This window comes from Mesoplodon densirostris, chromosome 6, assembly GCF_025265405.1.
Source record: "Mesoplodon densirostris isolate mMesDen1 chromosome 6, mMesDen1 primary haplotype, whole genome shotgun sequence".
Lineage (NCBI taxonomy): Eukaryota > Metazoa > Chordata > Mammalia > Artiodactyla > Ziphiidae > Mesoplodon > Mesoplodon densirostris.
In genome coordinates this window covers 119,054,018-119,071,180 of record NC_082666.1, presented here as the reverse complement: position 1 = coordinate 119,071,180, position 17,163 = coordinate 119,054,018, and the positions used below count along the sequence as shown (strand labels likewise).

Genomic DNA, 17,163 nt, shown 5'->3' with positions numbered 1-17,163 from the left:
GCATTTACTCTTTTCCAGAGTCTTGTTCATTTAAAAACGCATCTTAAAATGCACTAACACCTACACCTTCGATCCAGCCCAGATCCGGTTTTGGGTAGCGCGGAAACTTTACGAGGCACTGTGTGTACCACGCCCCGACACTTCGGGTGCGCGCGCAGAGCTAATGCGTGCGCGGGAGCCGAGGGATGCTGGGCAGCTCTAACGCAGCTGAGGATGTGTCAGATGGCAGCGTGAAACTGGGGTGCCCGGGGTGCGTGGGTGTGCCCGCGCGTGTCCACAGCCCACCGTCTCGCCCCCTCTTGTCGGAACGTGTCAGCAGTCTCACCTCTCCTTCAGCCCTATCCCAGCCAGATGCTTCCTTTTTGGTGCTTCTGAGCGTTTACTGTAAATGCCGTTACTAACGCACGCCCGTGAGCCCGGCCCGTGGACAGATGGATCAATCGCCCCCTTCCCGGAAGGGGGAGGGGACCCCACCCAGAGCCTCGGAAGCGGGGAGCTGCCTGCTGCCTCGGGAGAACTCCCCGGAGCCCAGCTCGCAGCCTAGCGCCGGCCGCCGAGCCTGGCGCGGAGGGTCGGTCCCAGGGCGCTCCCGCCGGGGTGGGGTGCGAGTCCGCCTCCCCAGTCCCTCCAGCGCAGTTCGGGGAGGTTCGCCGGCCTCCGATGAGGGGGTCAGGCCGCCCCGGCTCGGCAGACTTCTTCCCGCACCGGAGGAGGGAGACCAGTGGGGAAGGGCAGTCTCGAAGGGCCGCGACGCTGGGGCGTATAGGGGGCGAGCGCGCCGCGGGCGTGCGGGGAAAGTTCTCGAGCTCCGCGCGGAGAGCACACGTGTATGCGTACGCGGGGCTCGACCGGGGCAGGCAGGCTGCGCCGGGACGCTGGGGGCTGGCTCCGGAGGGGATCCTTCTCCCTAGCGCTTTCGGGAAGACGCTCTGCCTCGGCTCGCTGGCCGAAGGACGCATACCCCCGCGGCTGGTGCAGCCCCCTGCCCAGACCCTAGCCACCAAGCGAGGTTTTTTTTTTTTCTAGCGCCCTTCCCCCCACACCCCCGGGATGGCTCGGGCGCCCGGCACTCCACGCTCTCGGGCCTCCGCTGAGCCTCTCCAGGCCTCCGTGAGCCGGTGGCCGGGGCGCGGGGGCAGTGGGGGATTGGCGCGCGGCGGGGGGAGGAGGAGGATGCGGAGGCTTTGGTGGGTTTGGGTTGGAGCCCGAGCCTTTGCCGGGGGAGCCGGTCAGTTTCCGGCAAGGCTGCAGGTCAACCCGGGGAAGGGCGGGCGGCAGACCAGAGGGAGACAGCGGCGGAGCTCTCCTCTCGGCCCTCGTTCCCCGGCGCCACCGCCACCGCCTTGTCGCCGCCGCCGCTGCAGAGTGTCGCTGCTCCGCTGCGCGCCCGCGCCTCGCGCCGCCAGCGCCTGGGAGCCCGAGCGCCGAGCCCCGGGCGGAGAAGAGGGGCGCGGGCGCGACAGCCCCGGCGAAGGAGCCGCAAAGGGGGAAGGGGGCGGGCGGAGGGAGGAGCAGGGAGAGGGAGAAGGGGGAGGGAGAGGAGAGCGAGGGAGAGCCGGAGAGAGCGGGAGCAAAAAGAGCGAGAGCCGGGGAGAGGAGAGGGAGGGAGAGGAGAGAGAAAGACACACGCACGCAGAGACACACGGTCGCTGGAATTACATTAGAAAAAAGTGACACGAGCAAGGGTTAGCGGGAGAAGATTTTAAAAAATCATTCCGTCGTCTTGTGCGAAAGAAGCGACTCCGGTCTCTGGTCCTCGAAGCTCCCGCTGGTTTGTTCCTAGGCGCTTACACCCGTCGGTGGATTTCTTTCTTATTTGCGCTTTATTCTGGCCCCCACCCTCGCCGCTTCCTTCCAGCCCTTCGCTCTCAGATCGCTTCTCCCCCACCTCCCCAGTCCCCTCCTGGGAAGCGCAGGGGAATCGGACCCGTGGGGACTCGCGCCTTTCCGGATGAGCTGAGGGGAGGGCAGACCTGAGGACCGGCTGTGGGCTTGGAAAGCAGACACACATCCGAATACGTGTACATTTGATTTTAGTGGGCAAAGGGGGCGTCGAGAGGCCGCCCGCCGCCCTCTATTCCACTACCCCCTCCAGCCAGGGGCGAGCATCGCAGGACTCAGGATCTTCATCGGGTGGACTAGCTGGGATCTCCGCATTGGATTTGGGGCTGATTATCACTGCTTGGCTATTATTATTATTGTTGTTGTTGTTATTTTTTAATCCAAGGGAGAAAGAAAAACAAAAAACTGTGGGATTTATTTAACATGATCTTGGCAAACGCCTTCTGCCTCTTCTTCTTTTTAGGTGAGTATCTGCGGGTGGCGAGGGCAGCGTGTCCGCCGGAGCCTCGGGGGCTGCGCGGGCAGTGCGTTCGAGCGCTGGCGAGCAGCCGTGAACGCGGGGGGCGAGCGGGGCGCTGGCGGGGGACGGAGAGGCGGGGAGAGCGCGCGGCGGGGCGAGCCGGGCCCGGGCGTAGAGGAACCGGGCAGGGCCGGCGGCGAGGATGCGGGCGGAGGGACGGGAGCCGCGGCTGGCTGGTTACGCGGGGGATTGGCAAGGAGACTTAGAACACCCAGAGCATCCCCGCGCACACGCACGCAGACACACACTCGCTCACTCACACGCAGTGATAGCGCTCATTTCCCTCAAAATAATGGGTTCAAATTGCGGCAACTTAAGGAAAAAAAAAATCCAACTCTTGATCTGGAAGAGAGAAGGGAGGGGAGAGGCTCAGTGTCGTGGAAAGGAAAATCATGCCAGTCGCACCTTTCCCGGCGGCTCCCTGAGTCGATCGTGATAGAGGGCATGGGTTTCTCCAGGATCTCCCGGTTGGACATCTGTGGGGGCAGCCCTGGCAGCCATCCCCCACCTGCCAATCAACCTCTGGAAAATGCACCCCGCTTCCCACTCTCTGAATCCCTTCCTAGCGGCTCCACTCCCTGGAACACTTTTCAAGTTTCTCCCCACCGTTTGCCCTCCCTCGCGCCCAGACCCGAGCCAGGTGGGTGGGCGGGAGTGGAGTGTTTCTAGCCGCTGTTCAGTGCCTTCCCTTTGCCACCTCTGGGGCAGGGGACCCCATGGCTGGTGGGAAGAGATGGGAGGGAGGCCAAAGTTTGCTTCCTTGGGTGAAGAAGGAGAGGGGTGAGGGGAGAATCCTGGACTGAACAAAGACCACTGCTCATTCTGTAAGCCCACTCCCCCAAGGGCAGCGAGCAGGGGCTGCCTGGTGCCCCTGAACCCCGGCAGTGTCTTTCGCACCCCGAATTACCAACCCCTCGTCCCCTTTTTATGCTACACAAAATCTTGGGAAACAGGGGTATAGAGGGAGCCTTCTTGGGGGTGGAGGTGAGGAAAAGTGGGTTTTGCAAGGCTGTGTGCTAACCAGGAGTCCCAGGCAAGGCTGCTGCCCCAGTAGGTGCTCCAGAGAGGGAGCAGGCTAACGGTGTGTGTGTGTGTGTGTGTGTGTGTGTGTGTGTGTGTGTGTGTGCCCGCGCGCTCTGAAGGAGCACACATCTGCTTCATTGTGGTTGCTGCTCCTGCCACCCTGGTCTGCTGTGAAGCCAGCGGTGAGCCAGGTTGCCCAGATGGGTCACGAGGGCACCCTTTCCCTCCTGGAGGAAGGGAGAGGGGAAGGCCTGGGGACGTAGGTGCTGATCCCGGAAACACTTGTGGGGGGTGTCTAAGAACTGTCCGGACTAGGACGGGGGCTTCCAGTCCCATCGATGTTGGTTGGGGCCTGGGCCCTTTGCCGGTTCCCTCCTCTTCCCCCTCCCACAGGCATGAGTTCCCCAGGGGGCCAGGCCGAGCTCTAGGGTGTGGCCTTCACTTTTCTCCAGGCAGCTTTCTCGGGGTGGGAGGGGCTGAGGGAGGAGGCTGGGTCGGTGCTCCTGGCCTACTGTGCTCCTGTGGCCTTTCCCAGCAACCCTCTTTCTCTGAAGGGGCTATTACAAAACCTGACCTTTTCTCCTACTGCTGGTTAAAAAACGCAGCTTTTTGGGGCCAAGAATGAGCAGGGCTAAGAAGAAAAGAAAATTGTATTTCAGGAAAAGCAGCCAGATTGCTTGCTCCTGAGCTGCACACACCCTGGGCCGGCAGGTCTTCCAGATGTGGGCACCTTCTGAGGTCTCCGTCCCCCAGTGGAGGAGAGCAGTGCCAGCCTGTCAGTCACCTCCAGGCCCAGCCCCCCACAGGCTGCAGGCAGGCTTGTCCCAGCTGAGTAGCCTGAGGAGAGACTGTTCTCCTGTGCATGTGTAGGGGGCCCGTTCAGAGATGTCCTCCCAGGTGTCTGTGACCCTAGTGTGTGGGGAGTTGAGAGCAGGGTGCTGTCGGCATCCTCTTTGGTCACAGCCTTTCAGTTCTCTTCCCATGAGAAGCCCCTTTCCAAAGCTGGGGTGTGGGGTTAACTGAGTGACCACAGGACATTGAAAGGCTCTGGGTTAGGCCAGTCGAGAACAAGGGATAGGTTGGTGCTAAGGACATTTCAGCCCCAGGGCCCTTTCCTGGCAAGGAACCCATAGTTGGGAGTTCGTTGGAAATTCCACTTGGGGGAGAGGCTTGTCTGGAGCTTGAGAGGTGGTGGGCATTTTCAGTGTTGGGGGCGGGTAGAGTGAAGCATGTTCCTAGGAGCAGGGGCCTTTGGTGTGCCCCTTCCAAGGTTCTAGTGAGGTCTGGGGCTGGAGAGGCCTTTCTGGCCCAGCCTACCTGACCTCCAGTGTTGACAAGCTCAGAGAGAAAATGAGATGGGGGTGGGGATCAGGGCTGGTCAGAGGGCCCACCTCTCACTGGCATTCTAGCTCTTGTGGGGCATTTGATGCACGAGGGTGGCTGTAGTTCTGTGTGGTTTCTCAGTCCTTCTGTGTCTTTAAAAGCTCTTCTACATGTCTTTGCTTTCCTTGAGGGATCTGAGTTTTCTCCTGATCTAGAATTTGGAAACATCAGCAGGATACCTTCCAACCTTTACTCTCCTAGAATTCTTGGCCAAAGGCACCGAGGTGCCATGACTTCTTTCTCTGGCTGGGCTTGATTGGTTCTGGGGGTCATGACTCCGACTAGAAGAGTCAGGGAGTTTGGTCGGAAGATGCACCGGCCCTCCTACAGAGCATCTCCCTGCCTGGGAGCTGGCAGGATGAGGGAAGCCCAGGATTCCATAAGGATCATCCCTTGGGGCTCTAGACCTCACCTGTAGGGCAGGGAGGAAGTCTCCTTATTGCCCCAGTTCCCTAGGCTAAGGTCCTGACCTTTAAGCCTGGGTAGGATGCCCCTTTCTCATTTTACCTCTGACATTGCAGCCTCAGGTGATGCCAATGGGGAAGGGGAAATGCCTGCTGGGATGCTGGGGTGAGCGGAGTCAGTGGAAGGCCCAGGGCTGGGCCGGTCTTGAGGCTCCAGCAGGCTGGCTACCTGGCTGGCTAGGTGGGGCAGCAGGTACCAGTGAGGCTGGGTCAACGCAGCTGCTCCTGGGTGGCCCAGATACAGCTGAGTCCTGCTCAGAGACCCAGGAATTTGCTGAAGCCGGGCAGTAAAGCTGCTTCCTGGGCTCGGTCGGAGGACACTTCTCCACCCATACCTGGGCAGATGCCCCACTGTCCATGACCACATTCCATGCTGGTTTCTTCAATGGTCTTGTCTCAGCCTGGCCACAGCCTTCAGCTCCTCCTGTCCTGAGGCAGAGGTGTGGTCAGGAGGAGAACGGAAGTCTTTTGCTCTGGACCCTGAGGGCTTCTCCAACCCAGGCCCACCCCTTGCTCTCCTAGTGGGGTAGGCCTGGCGCTCCAGGAGTCCATTCCTTGATTCCTTTCCCCTCGGCACTCAGTCAGGAGTGACAGGCTCGCGGTGCAGCACTCTGCCTCTAGGTGTCGCTGTCTCCCTGTGGTAGCTGCCCCCTGAGCAGGGCCTCCCTGGGGAAAGGAGTGAGAAGTGGCAGTTCTGGGTAGGGATGGAGGGGATTCTGTGGGGTTGGGGACGGGGGTGGGGGGTGGGGGACTTCTCCCTAGGATCTTTTTATGTTTTGGGGCAGGATGGAGTGGAGGAAGCCCCCCCCCCAGATCACTCCTCAGGTCTTGGAAAAGCCAGTGTTGGCTTTGGGCCATGGTATGGTTTTCTGTGGGGCAGGATCTGAGTGAGGGGCTTGGAGAGGACCTGGAGACCGGGAGGAGGTCTGTGGCCAGAGGAAGCCGTTTTGGGAGCTTGCTTTTTTTTGGGGGGGGGTTACGCGGGCCTCTCACTGTTGTGGCCTCTCCCGCTGCGGAGCACAGGCTCCGCACGCGCAGGCTCAGCGGCCATGGCTCACGGGCCCAGCCGCTCCGCGGCATGTGGGATCCTCCCGGACCGGGGCACGAAGCCGTGTCCCCTGCATCGGCAGGTGGACTCCCAACCACTGTGCCACCAGGGAAGCCCGGGAGCTTGCTTTTGAAAGGACCAAGCGGCCCTTTCTTTCCCTGCCCTTCCCCTCCGAATCTCCTTCCTTGACCTCTTCCCTTCCGAGGACCGTGGGTTTGGACCCTTGAGGCCGTGGATGAGGAGGGTGGACTGATTCCTGCTTGTTCATCATTGGGGAGGCGAGGGGCTGTGTGTGAGGCCAGGGTCAGCTTGCAATTGACTTGTTATTTGGCTTCTGGAAAGAAGAAAAAAAAGGGGAGACAGAGGGGAGAGGGTTTCAGGGGAGGGTGGGGAGGAGACGAAAGAAAGAGAGAAAGAAATAGGGGAGAGAAAGGGAGAGAGACAGCCCGATGGAGAGAGAGGGAGGTGTGTGTGGGTGGGGGGTGTGGTGGGATGGAGCTCCTGGGTCTGCAGCACTTACTTTGGCGGGGTCTGGGGTGGAACTTGTCCGCAGGGGACGTTTTCTGTCTCTGGCTGCACTGTGGGACAGGGAGGTGTGGAGGGCTGAGCCCCCCCTGGAGGAGCGCCTCCCTCTGGGCTCAGACCAGGGGGTCATGCTTGTCTCTCCCTGTCTCCTCGGGAAGTCTGGGGACTCAGAATGGATAGACTGGGCGGGGGGGTTAAAGGGGTCTTTTCGGCCTGCGTGTGACCTCGAGTTTTCATCTCCCTTCTTTGGGCCTCAGTTTCCCCAGGGTAGAATGCAGGGGCTGACTCTGGCCTCTAAGAGGCTGTGAGAGTTAAAGCACCTGCTGCTGCTTTCAAGGTTTAGTCTGGTGTCTTGGATGGAACTCTGGCTGGACTCGAGGTTGCTGGGAGGAGGTCTGGGTGCTCTGGAAGTGAGATGCCCCCTCGGCCCACCCCAGGAGGCCCTGCAGCCGCCAACTCCTGGCATCTTAGACTGTCTGTGGTCTTGCTGGGGCCTCTGGCTTTTCTGTGCTCCTGGGCCCAGGGCCACGGAGTGGAACCAGAAGAGAGTCTGGTAGGACCAGGGCATTGGGCAGCTTTTCTCCTTTGGGTCTGAGGAGAGATGGTGGACTCCTGGGACGCTTTAGCAGCCCTTCCTCCGACCTGCTGTCTGTTGGGGAAGGCAGCCTTGAGTCGGCCTTGCTGTGCCGAGTAGAATGGGTGTGACTTTCTCAGAAGGGCCCAAGCCCCCAGGCCTGCCTCTGGGGTCGGAGACTGCGGCCCTCATTCGTGCTTGTCTTCCCTCCCCACCACCCAGACGAGACCCTCCGCTCTTTGGCCAGCCCTTCCTCCCCGCAGGGCCCCGAGCTCCACGGCTGGCGCCCCCCAGTGGACTGTGTCCGGGCCAATGAGCTGTGCGCGGCCGAATCCAACTGCAGCTCCCGCTACCGCACGCTGCGCCAGTGCCTGGCCGGCCGGGACCGCAACACCATGCTGGCCAACAAGGAGTGCCAGGCGGCCCTGGAGGTGCTGCAGGAGAGCCCGCTGTACGACTGCCGCTGCAAGCGGGGCATGAAGAAGGAGCTGCAGTGCTTGCAGATCTACTGGAGCATCCACCTGGGGCTGGCCGAGGGTAAGTCCGCCCGCCTCAATGGGAGGCACGCTGGGGATGGGGTGACGGGAGGGCCTCCTGGGGCCCAGGTTCAGCGGGAGGGCTTGGTAACGGGGCAGAGTGGCCACAGCTCTCTCTCTCTCTCCACCTTCCAGGGAGCCTAGAACCCAGAGGAGGTAGCTGCCCAGCCTAGGAGGGCAGCTGTTGTTGGAGAGAGAGACGAAGGAGGAGGTGGGGAGGAGAGACGGTGGGGTGGTGGGAGGGGAGGTGAACCGGGGCTGGTTGGACGGCCGTGTGCAGTGGTGACGAGAGAAGGTGAGGCGAGGGTGCCCAGGTGGATGGACAGGTGAGAACAGAGGAGTGAGAAGGCGCAGGCGGCGTGAAGGCGGAGCTGTGAGGTCTGCACGAGACCAAACCAGCCCTTGACGCTCCCCGCTGCCCCCTCCTGCCTTCCTGCTCCCAGGAGGCCTGCCCTTCAGGTGGCTTCCTGACCCCAGGCCTGGCCTAGGCACCTTCAACAGAGCTCTGAGCGGCGTGTGGGCGGCAGGTCCCACAGCTCTGGGCAAGCCCGCCTCCAAGGCCCAAGGCAGAACCTGTAAGCCTTTCCCCGGACAGCCACCTTCCCCATTTCCTCCCCCTCCAGACTGGGGTGTGGAGGATTTGCTGGCCACCGGGGTCAGGCATTCACTTATTAATTCAGCAACTGTTTGTTGAGAGTTTACCGGCTGCTAGGCATTGTGGCAACAGTTGAGAACAGCTGAGGCAGCCTCTGCCTTCGTGGAGCTCATGGTCGGGGGCGGGGGGATGCAGAGAAGTTATTTGGTGACAGTTATCTGTCATTTGGTGATGTGAGTGGAAGGCACTGGGTGCTGCGGCAGCACCGAGCAGGGGCATCAAACCCCTTCTTACAAAATCTAAAGCGCCTTCCTGGAAGAGGCAGCCTCCAAGCTGAGATTCAAGAACGAGCTGCAGTTACCTGGTGAAGGTGTGTGGGGGGAGTATGGGAGGTGGAGGGAGAGCTTGGGCAAAGGCCTGCGGGTAACTCAGGTTAGTGGAACTCGCTTACAGACCTGCGGGTAACTCAGTGTGGTAGAGGCGGGTGGGAGTGGGGATGGGGGAGGAGAGATGGGAGGGGTACGGATCCCTTGGAAGGTTTTACACGATGGATATGTGCTTCAGGACAAAGTTCATGTGGTTCCAATGAACAGAGTAGATTGGAGCGACTGTTCGGAGGCCACTGCTGTGCTACAGGCCAGGAATGATGGTGGCTGAATGAGGACAGTGGCAGGAAAGACGGATCTAAGAGCCGTCAGGAGGTAGAATCCACAGGTCTTGGTGAAGGGTCAGAGGGGTCAGGGGGCCCCCAGTTTTCGGTCTTGGGCAGCTGGGTGGGTGATGTGGCTGATCACAGTGAAGGTAGTGAGTGGGGGGAGGGCTGGGCGATGTGAATTTGTTCTGGGGTGTGGGCCTCTCATCGGCCCCGCCTTACAGACAGCTGGGCACGCAGGGCTGGGGGGCACGTGAGGAAGGGCGACTGGACATAGGGATTTAGAAGTCTCCAGCAGACTGCAGATGGTAACTGGGGCCGAGGGAGTGGGTGCAGTCACATTGGGAGGAGGTCAGGGACAGAGCTCCCAGGACCACTGCCATTTAAAGATGGGCTGCAAAGATGACTAAGGAGGCTCTGGGGGTGAGGTAAGAAGAACAGTAGGGTACCTCGGGAGGGGCTCACTCTCAGAGGAAGGAGGGTCACCAGCCTCTAAGACTTTAGGCCCAGCAGGAGAGGGGTGGAAAGGGTCCCTGATGCTCTTGGGGTGAGCGCCTTAGGTGGCTGCTGGGAGCAGAAGCCTGCTTAGGGGGTGCCTGGGAGCCGGGGAGAGGAGAATGATGAGTGTGGCCAACTTCTTGAAGTTTGGTGTGAAGATGGGAGAAGAACAAAGGCTGACTTTTTTTTTTTTTTTTAAAGATGTGAGAGAGTCGAGCAGTTTAAATTCTAAGGTAGGATAGTAGCGATGGAGAGGCTGAGGTGAAGAAGAGAGAGGGGTGCTCTGGGGATCTGTGCCCTTGGGTGAGGGGAGGCGTCAGCCTAGGATCTGAGGGGCAGCCCCACCTCCAGCTGCTGGAGGGGGAGGAGAAAACTTGGCCCAGGGGTGGGGCCTGGATATCGGGAGGTTCCTGAGCAGTGGCCCCGAGGGTTCAAATGTGCCCTGAAAATAGGAATAAACGGGCATGGAATTATTAATAGCATTACCACCACTGGTAACAAAGGAATTGCTCATGAATCGGGCAGTCACTTCTTCCGTTGCTAGCAATGCTGGAGTCCTAGAACTAGAAGTTAGCAAAGAGAGGGAGCCGGCCACAGAGACGGGCCCTCTGTTCTCCGTGAGACAAGGAGCTGTGTCCCCGCCCGCCACATCGGCTGACTCTGTGCCCAGAACATTAAAGGCCCCGATTCAGCCAGCTGGGTTGTTTAGGGTCTTGCTTTCTTTCCGACAGCCTTCAGTTTCAACCCAAGGGAAACTGGGCAGAAGGTGGGTGGGCTTGCTGTGGGTGCAGAATGGACAGGAAAGGGATGGAAGAGCTGCCGGCTAGAGAGTTGGGTGGGCCGCCTTAGAACCTTCCCATGGGACTGGCTCTGTGGGCATCACCGCATCAGGGCTCCGGGGACCTTGCTCGGAGCCGGGACGATGAGGCAGTTTGATGACAAGAAGAAGCATAATGTGCATTTTATGCTGCCTTCTGCTGTGTCTTCAAGGCCCTTTCAGCCCAGGAGGGCCTGACTGTAAACTCTCCCCGTTCCAAGGCTTGAGATGGTTTGTTGGTTCCTTTACTCAAGAAATATCTGTTAAGCACCTACTGTGTGCTTCAGAGGGTGAAAGCACTGGGGAAGCCGTAGTCCCTGTGCTGGCGTGTACAGGCTGGGGGACCCTTCCCCTGGTCCCACTCTAGAAAGGCAGACCCCTGCTTTTCTCCTTCCTCAGAACCCTGCCCCCCACCCCTTGCAGACTGCACAGTCCCCTCCCCCTGGGTCTTGGGGCCAGAGGTGGTTTCCATCCAGGGCTGACCAGAGGAACCCAGAGGCCTTTTAACAGCAGGTGGTGTTCCTCTGAGGGACAGGATCTTCCTGAGAGGGGGCTATTCCTGGTGTGGGCTGAGTGGTCTCCCGGGGAGGCTACAGGCACACCCTCCCTATTCCTTAAGACTCTTAATAACCTGGCTTGGACCGGGGTGGGGGGATCACGGAGAGGAGAGACCCATGTGGGTTTGCACTTAGCTTCTGGCTTCTCCTGCTGCGATTCCCCGGAGACTCGGCTCCACCTTCTGCCTCTACCTGAGGCTGAGCTCGCCGTGCAGACTGAGGCTCTCAGCGTGTGGCCAGAGCTGGCGGTGGCAGGACTCTCGGCTCTGCTGAGCTCCTGGACAGTCCCAACCGCAAAGGGCCTCGAGATCATTCTGGCGGGGAAGCTGAGATGCAGGGAGGCGAGTCGGGGGCTTCCCAGGGCACACAGCAAGCAGCTGGTGGGACCAGGCCCCCAACTCCTTATCCGGACCCCTTTCCACTGCCCTGGGGGAGAGCTGTGGCCTTGAGCCCGGCTTCCTCTCTGCCATCACCACCCCCGTAACCACCAGTATTTCCACGGTGGGGCTGTCACTGTTGGCTGCACAGGGGACCAGGCTTCTTGCCTTCCCCAAAGGTGATGCTGAAGTTCAGGGTCATCCTGGTCCTGCAAACGTGAAGTGCCGAGGCCGCTCCTACTTGTCGTCTCCCAGGTCGTGGCCCTGGAATCTGACATCCTGGATTTGGCTTCAGTCTGGCTGCCAGGCAGTTCTCAGATTTCCTGCTGGTGAATTCCGCTGCAGGAGCAGGAGACGGAAGTTGAGTTAAATAGGACGGGCCCCTCCCACCCGGTCATGGAAGAGGCTCTTTTCCCCCAGAGATCCATCCCCTGTCCCCTCCTAGTCAATCGTACTAGCCTAGCCATACCCAGGCACGGTGCTATGCCAGATGCTATAGGGACAGACAGACCCTGCTCTGGGGGAGCAGTCCAGCCCACAGAAGACTGCTCTGTGAAAAGTTAAGCAACAGTCGTACTTGTTGAAGAACAATTTGGTTTCAATAACACTTTTTATTTTTGGAGACACTATTCATAATGGTTAAGAACTTGGACTCTGGAGCCAACTTCCTGGGTTTGAAACCAGGCTTTGCCACTTACCAGCTGTGTGACCTCGAGCAAGTACCTCAGTGTCTCTGTGCCCCAGTTCCTTATCAGTAAAATAGGGAGAATAATAGTGCCTACCCCCTAGAGAAATTAAGAGGATTAAATGAGTCAGGACATCTAAAGCACTTCTAATAGTGCTGGCACGAAGGCAGCACAATACAACATCATCTTTATTACAAAAGTGCTTCCTAAACTCTGGTGTTGTTTGGCTGCAGCAGATAGCATGGCTGGTAACCCCACCACAGGGAGTTTCTCCTGTGCCGGTGGGTAGAGTGGAGGATGCTGAGATCATGCAGGCCTGAGATGACCCTGCATGCCCCGGGGGTAGGTGGGATTGGAGACAGGCCTGAAGGAAAGACTAACCTTTGGATTAGGTCCGTTGGCCGGTACCAGTGGGCACCGCCTGTGCGGAAGGTGCCCTGTGTGCTGGGTGTGGCAGGGCCTAAGGTGCTCCTGTGAGGTACAGTGAAGGGTGGGGCTGCTTCTCCAGGGCGCATGCTCTTCCTCCACGTCCTCTGGGGGTCTGTACCCTTCTCTGGGGGGTCTGCCTGGTATAGCAGACAGATGCCTGGTCCGTGGCCCAGCGGAGGGCTGGTTAAGCCCTGAGGGCTAGCCTATGGGTGACGTTGGGGGCCTGGCTGAACGAGCCCCTTGCAAGCAGATTCCAAGGCTCCTCTTCTGGAGGCTGGCTCCTTCCTGCAGGTGGCCCCCAGGGGCGCTGCCCCACGTGCTCCTCTTTAGGTGGGGGTACTTGCCCGTGGCGCTGGGCCCTGGGTGGACGGGAAATCAGTGTGTGAGGCTGTGGTCATCATCTGTCTCCCCCGCCCGCTCAACACACACACACACAGTCTGAGTGATTATCCATTGATTTCTCCTCGCCGTCATGTCTCAAGAGGATATTTCCTTTGCTGCCGAGGCATTGGCAGAGGAGGCTGGAGTCCCGCTGAGGTGTTGGTGGGTCTCCAGGGCAGCCTTGTGTCATTTATCTCCTGTCACTCGCTTGCTTTTCTGTTCCCCGAGCCTCTGGTGCATCCCGGAGCCTGGAGGAGAGGGCTGAGAAGCAGCAGGTGGAGGGGAAGATGGGTCGGGAGTCAGGCAGACAGGAGCCGCAGTCAGGCCCCCACCCAGCGGACCTTCAGCCAGTCAGATTTCCTGGTGGCATGGTGGGAAGCAAAGGGGAAATCCTGTCCCCTTAAGTCTGGGCAGAGCCAGCCTGGTGTGATGGGAGAGAATGCTGGTGTGAGGCTGGAGTCCAGCTCAGGCTCCGCCGTGAGTAGCTGTGTGATCTCAGGCAGGTTGCTTCGCCTCTCTGGGCCACCTCAGAGCCCTCCCCTGTGAAATGAGGAAGTTGTACTGAAAGACTGTGGAGGGTCCTTTGGCTTCAGATCCTGGGATTTGTACCTGGCCTTCCACAGGGTTCCAGCTCCCCTTGTGCCTTCTTTCCAGAAGCATTCGGGAGTCCTTAGAAGAGGCCGGGACATGAAGAGAGGTCCTGAGGGAGATGTACTGGCAGTTCTGACCTGCTCTGGTTGGAGAGAAGTACCTTTCTCATGTGAAATGTGCAGCATTTCATTCCTAACCTGCCCTCTACAGCACTTTGGGCAGGATGTGAGCCTGGGCCTGACACGGTTCTCTCTTCTAGGTGAGGAGTTTTATGAAGCCTCACCCTACGAGCCAGTGACCGCCCGCCTCTCGGACATCTTCAGGCTTGCTTCAATCTTCTCAGGTGAGTGGGCTCATGCTGGGGCCTCGCCAGATCTGCTCCGGTCCCCGTGGCTGGTGGATCAGGCCTTGGGGCTTGGCTTAGGTGTCTGCTCGCCAGCAGGCACCTGAATGCCTCTGAGCCTGGGGTCTTCATCTGTAAAGAGGGAACTGTAACACCTACCCACAAGGTTGTGTGTGGCATAAAGCATTTACGGGGATTGCCTAGAATGAGCTTGCCGTGCAGGAGATCTTGAATCTGAAACGTGGTCTTGCTCCCCCATTTCGTCACCTGTCCTGCCTGGCTGGGTCCTTTCCAGCTGTTCTACTTTGGGCAAGTTACTTGACCTCTCTATGCCTCAGTTTCCTCTCTGGTGCAGAGGGGAGAGTACCTACCTCGCTGGATGGTCATGAGGTCAGAGTGAACCAATGGCTGTCCAGGGCTCAGCATGCTGCTGAGTGCGTGGGAGCCGTTAGCCGTGGTTGTCGGCGTTCCCATCATCATCATCGTCCATTCTGCTCTGAAATCCCCCTCTCCCCTGGGGGTTCTGCTTCTTTTTTTTTTTTTTTTTTTTTTTGCGGTACGCGGGCCTCTCACTGTTGTGGCCTCTCCCGTTGCGGAGCACAGGCTCCGGACGCACAGGCTCAGCGGCCATGGCTCACGGGCCCAGCCGCTCCGTGGCACGTGGGATCTTCCCGGACCGGGGCACGAACCCGTGTGCCCTGCATCGGCAGGCGGACTCTCACCCGCTGCGCCACCAGGGAAGCCCTGGTTCTGCTTCTTGAATCCCGCTGAGGAAAGCCTCTGCTCTCTGGCCACTCCCGCCTTGGCCTGCCTGGGGAGTGAGAAGACCCATATGAGCTCTAGCTTTGCTTGCTCTGGTGTGTGTATAGGAGCCCAGTGAGTTTTTTCCTTCTTTCTTCTTGGTCTTCTTCCCTCTGGCCTTTGGGTGACCCAGGGCAGCCTGCCCCTGCTCGGGCACTAGGGAGGACCTTCCAGTTTTGGGAACTCTTGGGGCTGGGATGAGCTTCCTGGAATCACCAGTGCTGCTTAAAGGGGGCCAGGGTGGGCTTGCTCACGGGCCCCAGACCTCAGGCTTCCAGGCACTTTGTGGCAATATGTAAAACCTTCCGAAGTTTCTTTTGCTCTAAGCCAGGGTTTCTCAACAGCAACATTATTGACATTGACCTGGGTAATTCTCTCCGTGGCAGGAGCCGTCTTGTGCACTGTAAGATGTTTAGCAGCATCCCTGGCCTCTACCTACTGGACACTAGTAGCAGTCCCCCAAGTTGTGACAATGCAGTGTGTCTCCAGATACTGCCAAATGTCCCCTGGGGCACAGTCGCTGCCAGTTGAGAAGAACTACTCTAGACTGTGAAATGAAAGATTCTCCAGTGAGACCTTAAGCCCTTTCAAATGAAGGACTCTCTAGAACAATGGTTCTCAAACATTTTCTTTGTTTTCTTTGTTGCCCCTCTAAGGAGAAAAGTTAATTCTCTCTAACTAGAGAAATACTGTCTTAGTCTGCTTGGGCTGCCATAACAAAATACCATAGACTGGATGGCTTAAATGACAGAGTCTATTATCTCACAGTTCTGGAGACTGGAAGTCCAAGATCAAGGTCTGGAAGGTTTGGTTTCTGGTGAGGGCTCTCTTCCTGGTTTGCAGACATCAGCCTTCTCACTGTGTCCTCACAGGGTAGGGATGGGAGTGGGTGGGAAGGAAGTGGGGGATTGGAGTGGGGAGATAGAGAGAAGAGAGAGAAGAGAGAGGGGGTGGAGAGAGAGAGAGAGAGAGAGAGAGAGAGAGAGAGAGAGGGAGAGAGAGAGAGAGGGGGAGAGAGAGAGAGAGAGAGAGAGAGAGAGAGAGAGAGAGAGAGAGAGAGAGAAAGGTCTCTTCCTCTTCTTATAAGGACACCAGTCCTACTGGATTATGGCCCCACCCTTATGACCTGATTTAACCTTAATTACCTCCTAAAAGCCCTATCTTCAAATACAGTCACATTGGGGGTTTAGAGCTTCAGCATATGAGTTTGGGGAGGGGACACAATTTAGTCCATAGTAAATGCCAAGTATTAAAATTTTGTCAGATAGGGTTGAGTTTTGGAGGGCCACAAACCATTGTAATATCTACTTTTTTTTTGCCTACCCAGGAGCCCGTTTTTGCTCCCTTGGGGGCGATACCTTCCTCTCCCATTGAGAAAGCATGCTTTCAGGGATTGAGATAGGATGATACACATGTACTGGTGGGAGAAATCCTGGGCCCCATGAGAAGGGAGGCACTGGCCAAAGGGTGACCATCTGGACATACCCTTGGGCCCTGGTGGTGGGCAGGGTTAGTGGTGGATGGAATGGTGACTTCGAAGATGGTCTGTGCATTGAGTGGCCTGCCCTGGGCTCTCATCATCATACCCCGCAGTGGGGTGATGGCCGAGGTTCCCATCCTGCCTCTGCTTGTGGCACTGTGATGACGCAGTGATAAGCCTTGCCCATCCCACAGGGCTGAACTGGGTGACTGACTGACTGAGGCCCCTCCTGGCACAGACATTCTGATTCTCACATTTCCTGATTAGTTTTGGGCCACTCCTTTTGAGACAGTGCTAGGGGGCTCCAGCCGATTGAGGAGATGGTTTGCGCGTGGACGCTGTGATGGGGAAATCCCAGCGGCCCGACATACCCATTTCCCACCCTACCATGAGCTCAGGTGCTACTGCCTGGACGGGAGCCACTGGGTTTACCTCCAGTGAAGAAATGGCTTTGGTTTGCCCCCTGAAGGTTGAAGGTCAGAGGTCCGCACCTGAGCTCAGGCCCCTGCTGCTTCCTGGACTGACACTAAGTATCTTCCTGGCAGAAAATCTTTCCATAATGGACTCGACACTCTGTGGGACAAGGATGTTGACAAGACAAATGAGGAGATTACTGGTCTGCAGCTCATTGAATCAGCATCCTTTACCTGCTGCTCAGATGGAACTGGGCCCCACATGACCATAGATCCCTGGGCTCTGGGGACCACTCCCCACTGTGAGAGCAAGGCTCCCTCTCATTGCCCCTGCTGACCCCACTCCACCCAGAGCAGCCCTCGAGTTGCTGCATGGGCGGCTCTATCTGAGGAAACTCTGGTACATAGCTGGGTGGGGAGGCCCTGGCCCAGCCACCAAGAAACCAAGTGGGCCATGGTGGGGAGCACGCAGCTGAAAGAAGGCTGGATGGGGAGCCGGGACCCTGATTCCAGCTCATTCTCTGCCACAGATGAGCTGATAGGCTTGGGCAGGTGACTTCCCTGCTCCAGACCTTACACTTCTTTTCTGAAGAAGGAAGAGGTGAGCTTAGAGCAGCCTTTTCCCCAT

The 17,163-nt window shown here is 58.5% G+C and overlaps 1 protein-coding gene across 1 annotated transcript in view; it reads left to right on the top strand.

Annotated features, from left to right (window-relative positions):
• The first annotated feature begins 2,265 nt into the window (after positions 1-2,265).
• The window catches only part of GFRA2 (GDNF family receptor alpha 2), a 92,445-nt gene continuing 77,547 nt past the window's right edge, over positions 2,266-17,163 (top strand). Inside the window, exons 1-3 of the mRNA XM_060101309.1 lie at positions 2,266-2,305; positions 7,602-7,916; positions 13,758-13,841. Coding sequence (XP_059957292.1) covers positions 2,266-2,305; positions 7,602-7,916; positions 13,758-13,841 — 439 coding nt within the window. The remainder of the gene's footprint in view (positions 2,306-7,601; positions 7,917-13,757; positions 13,842-17,163) is intronic.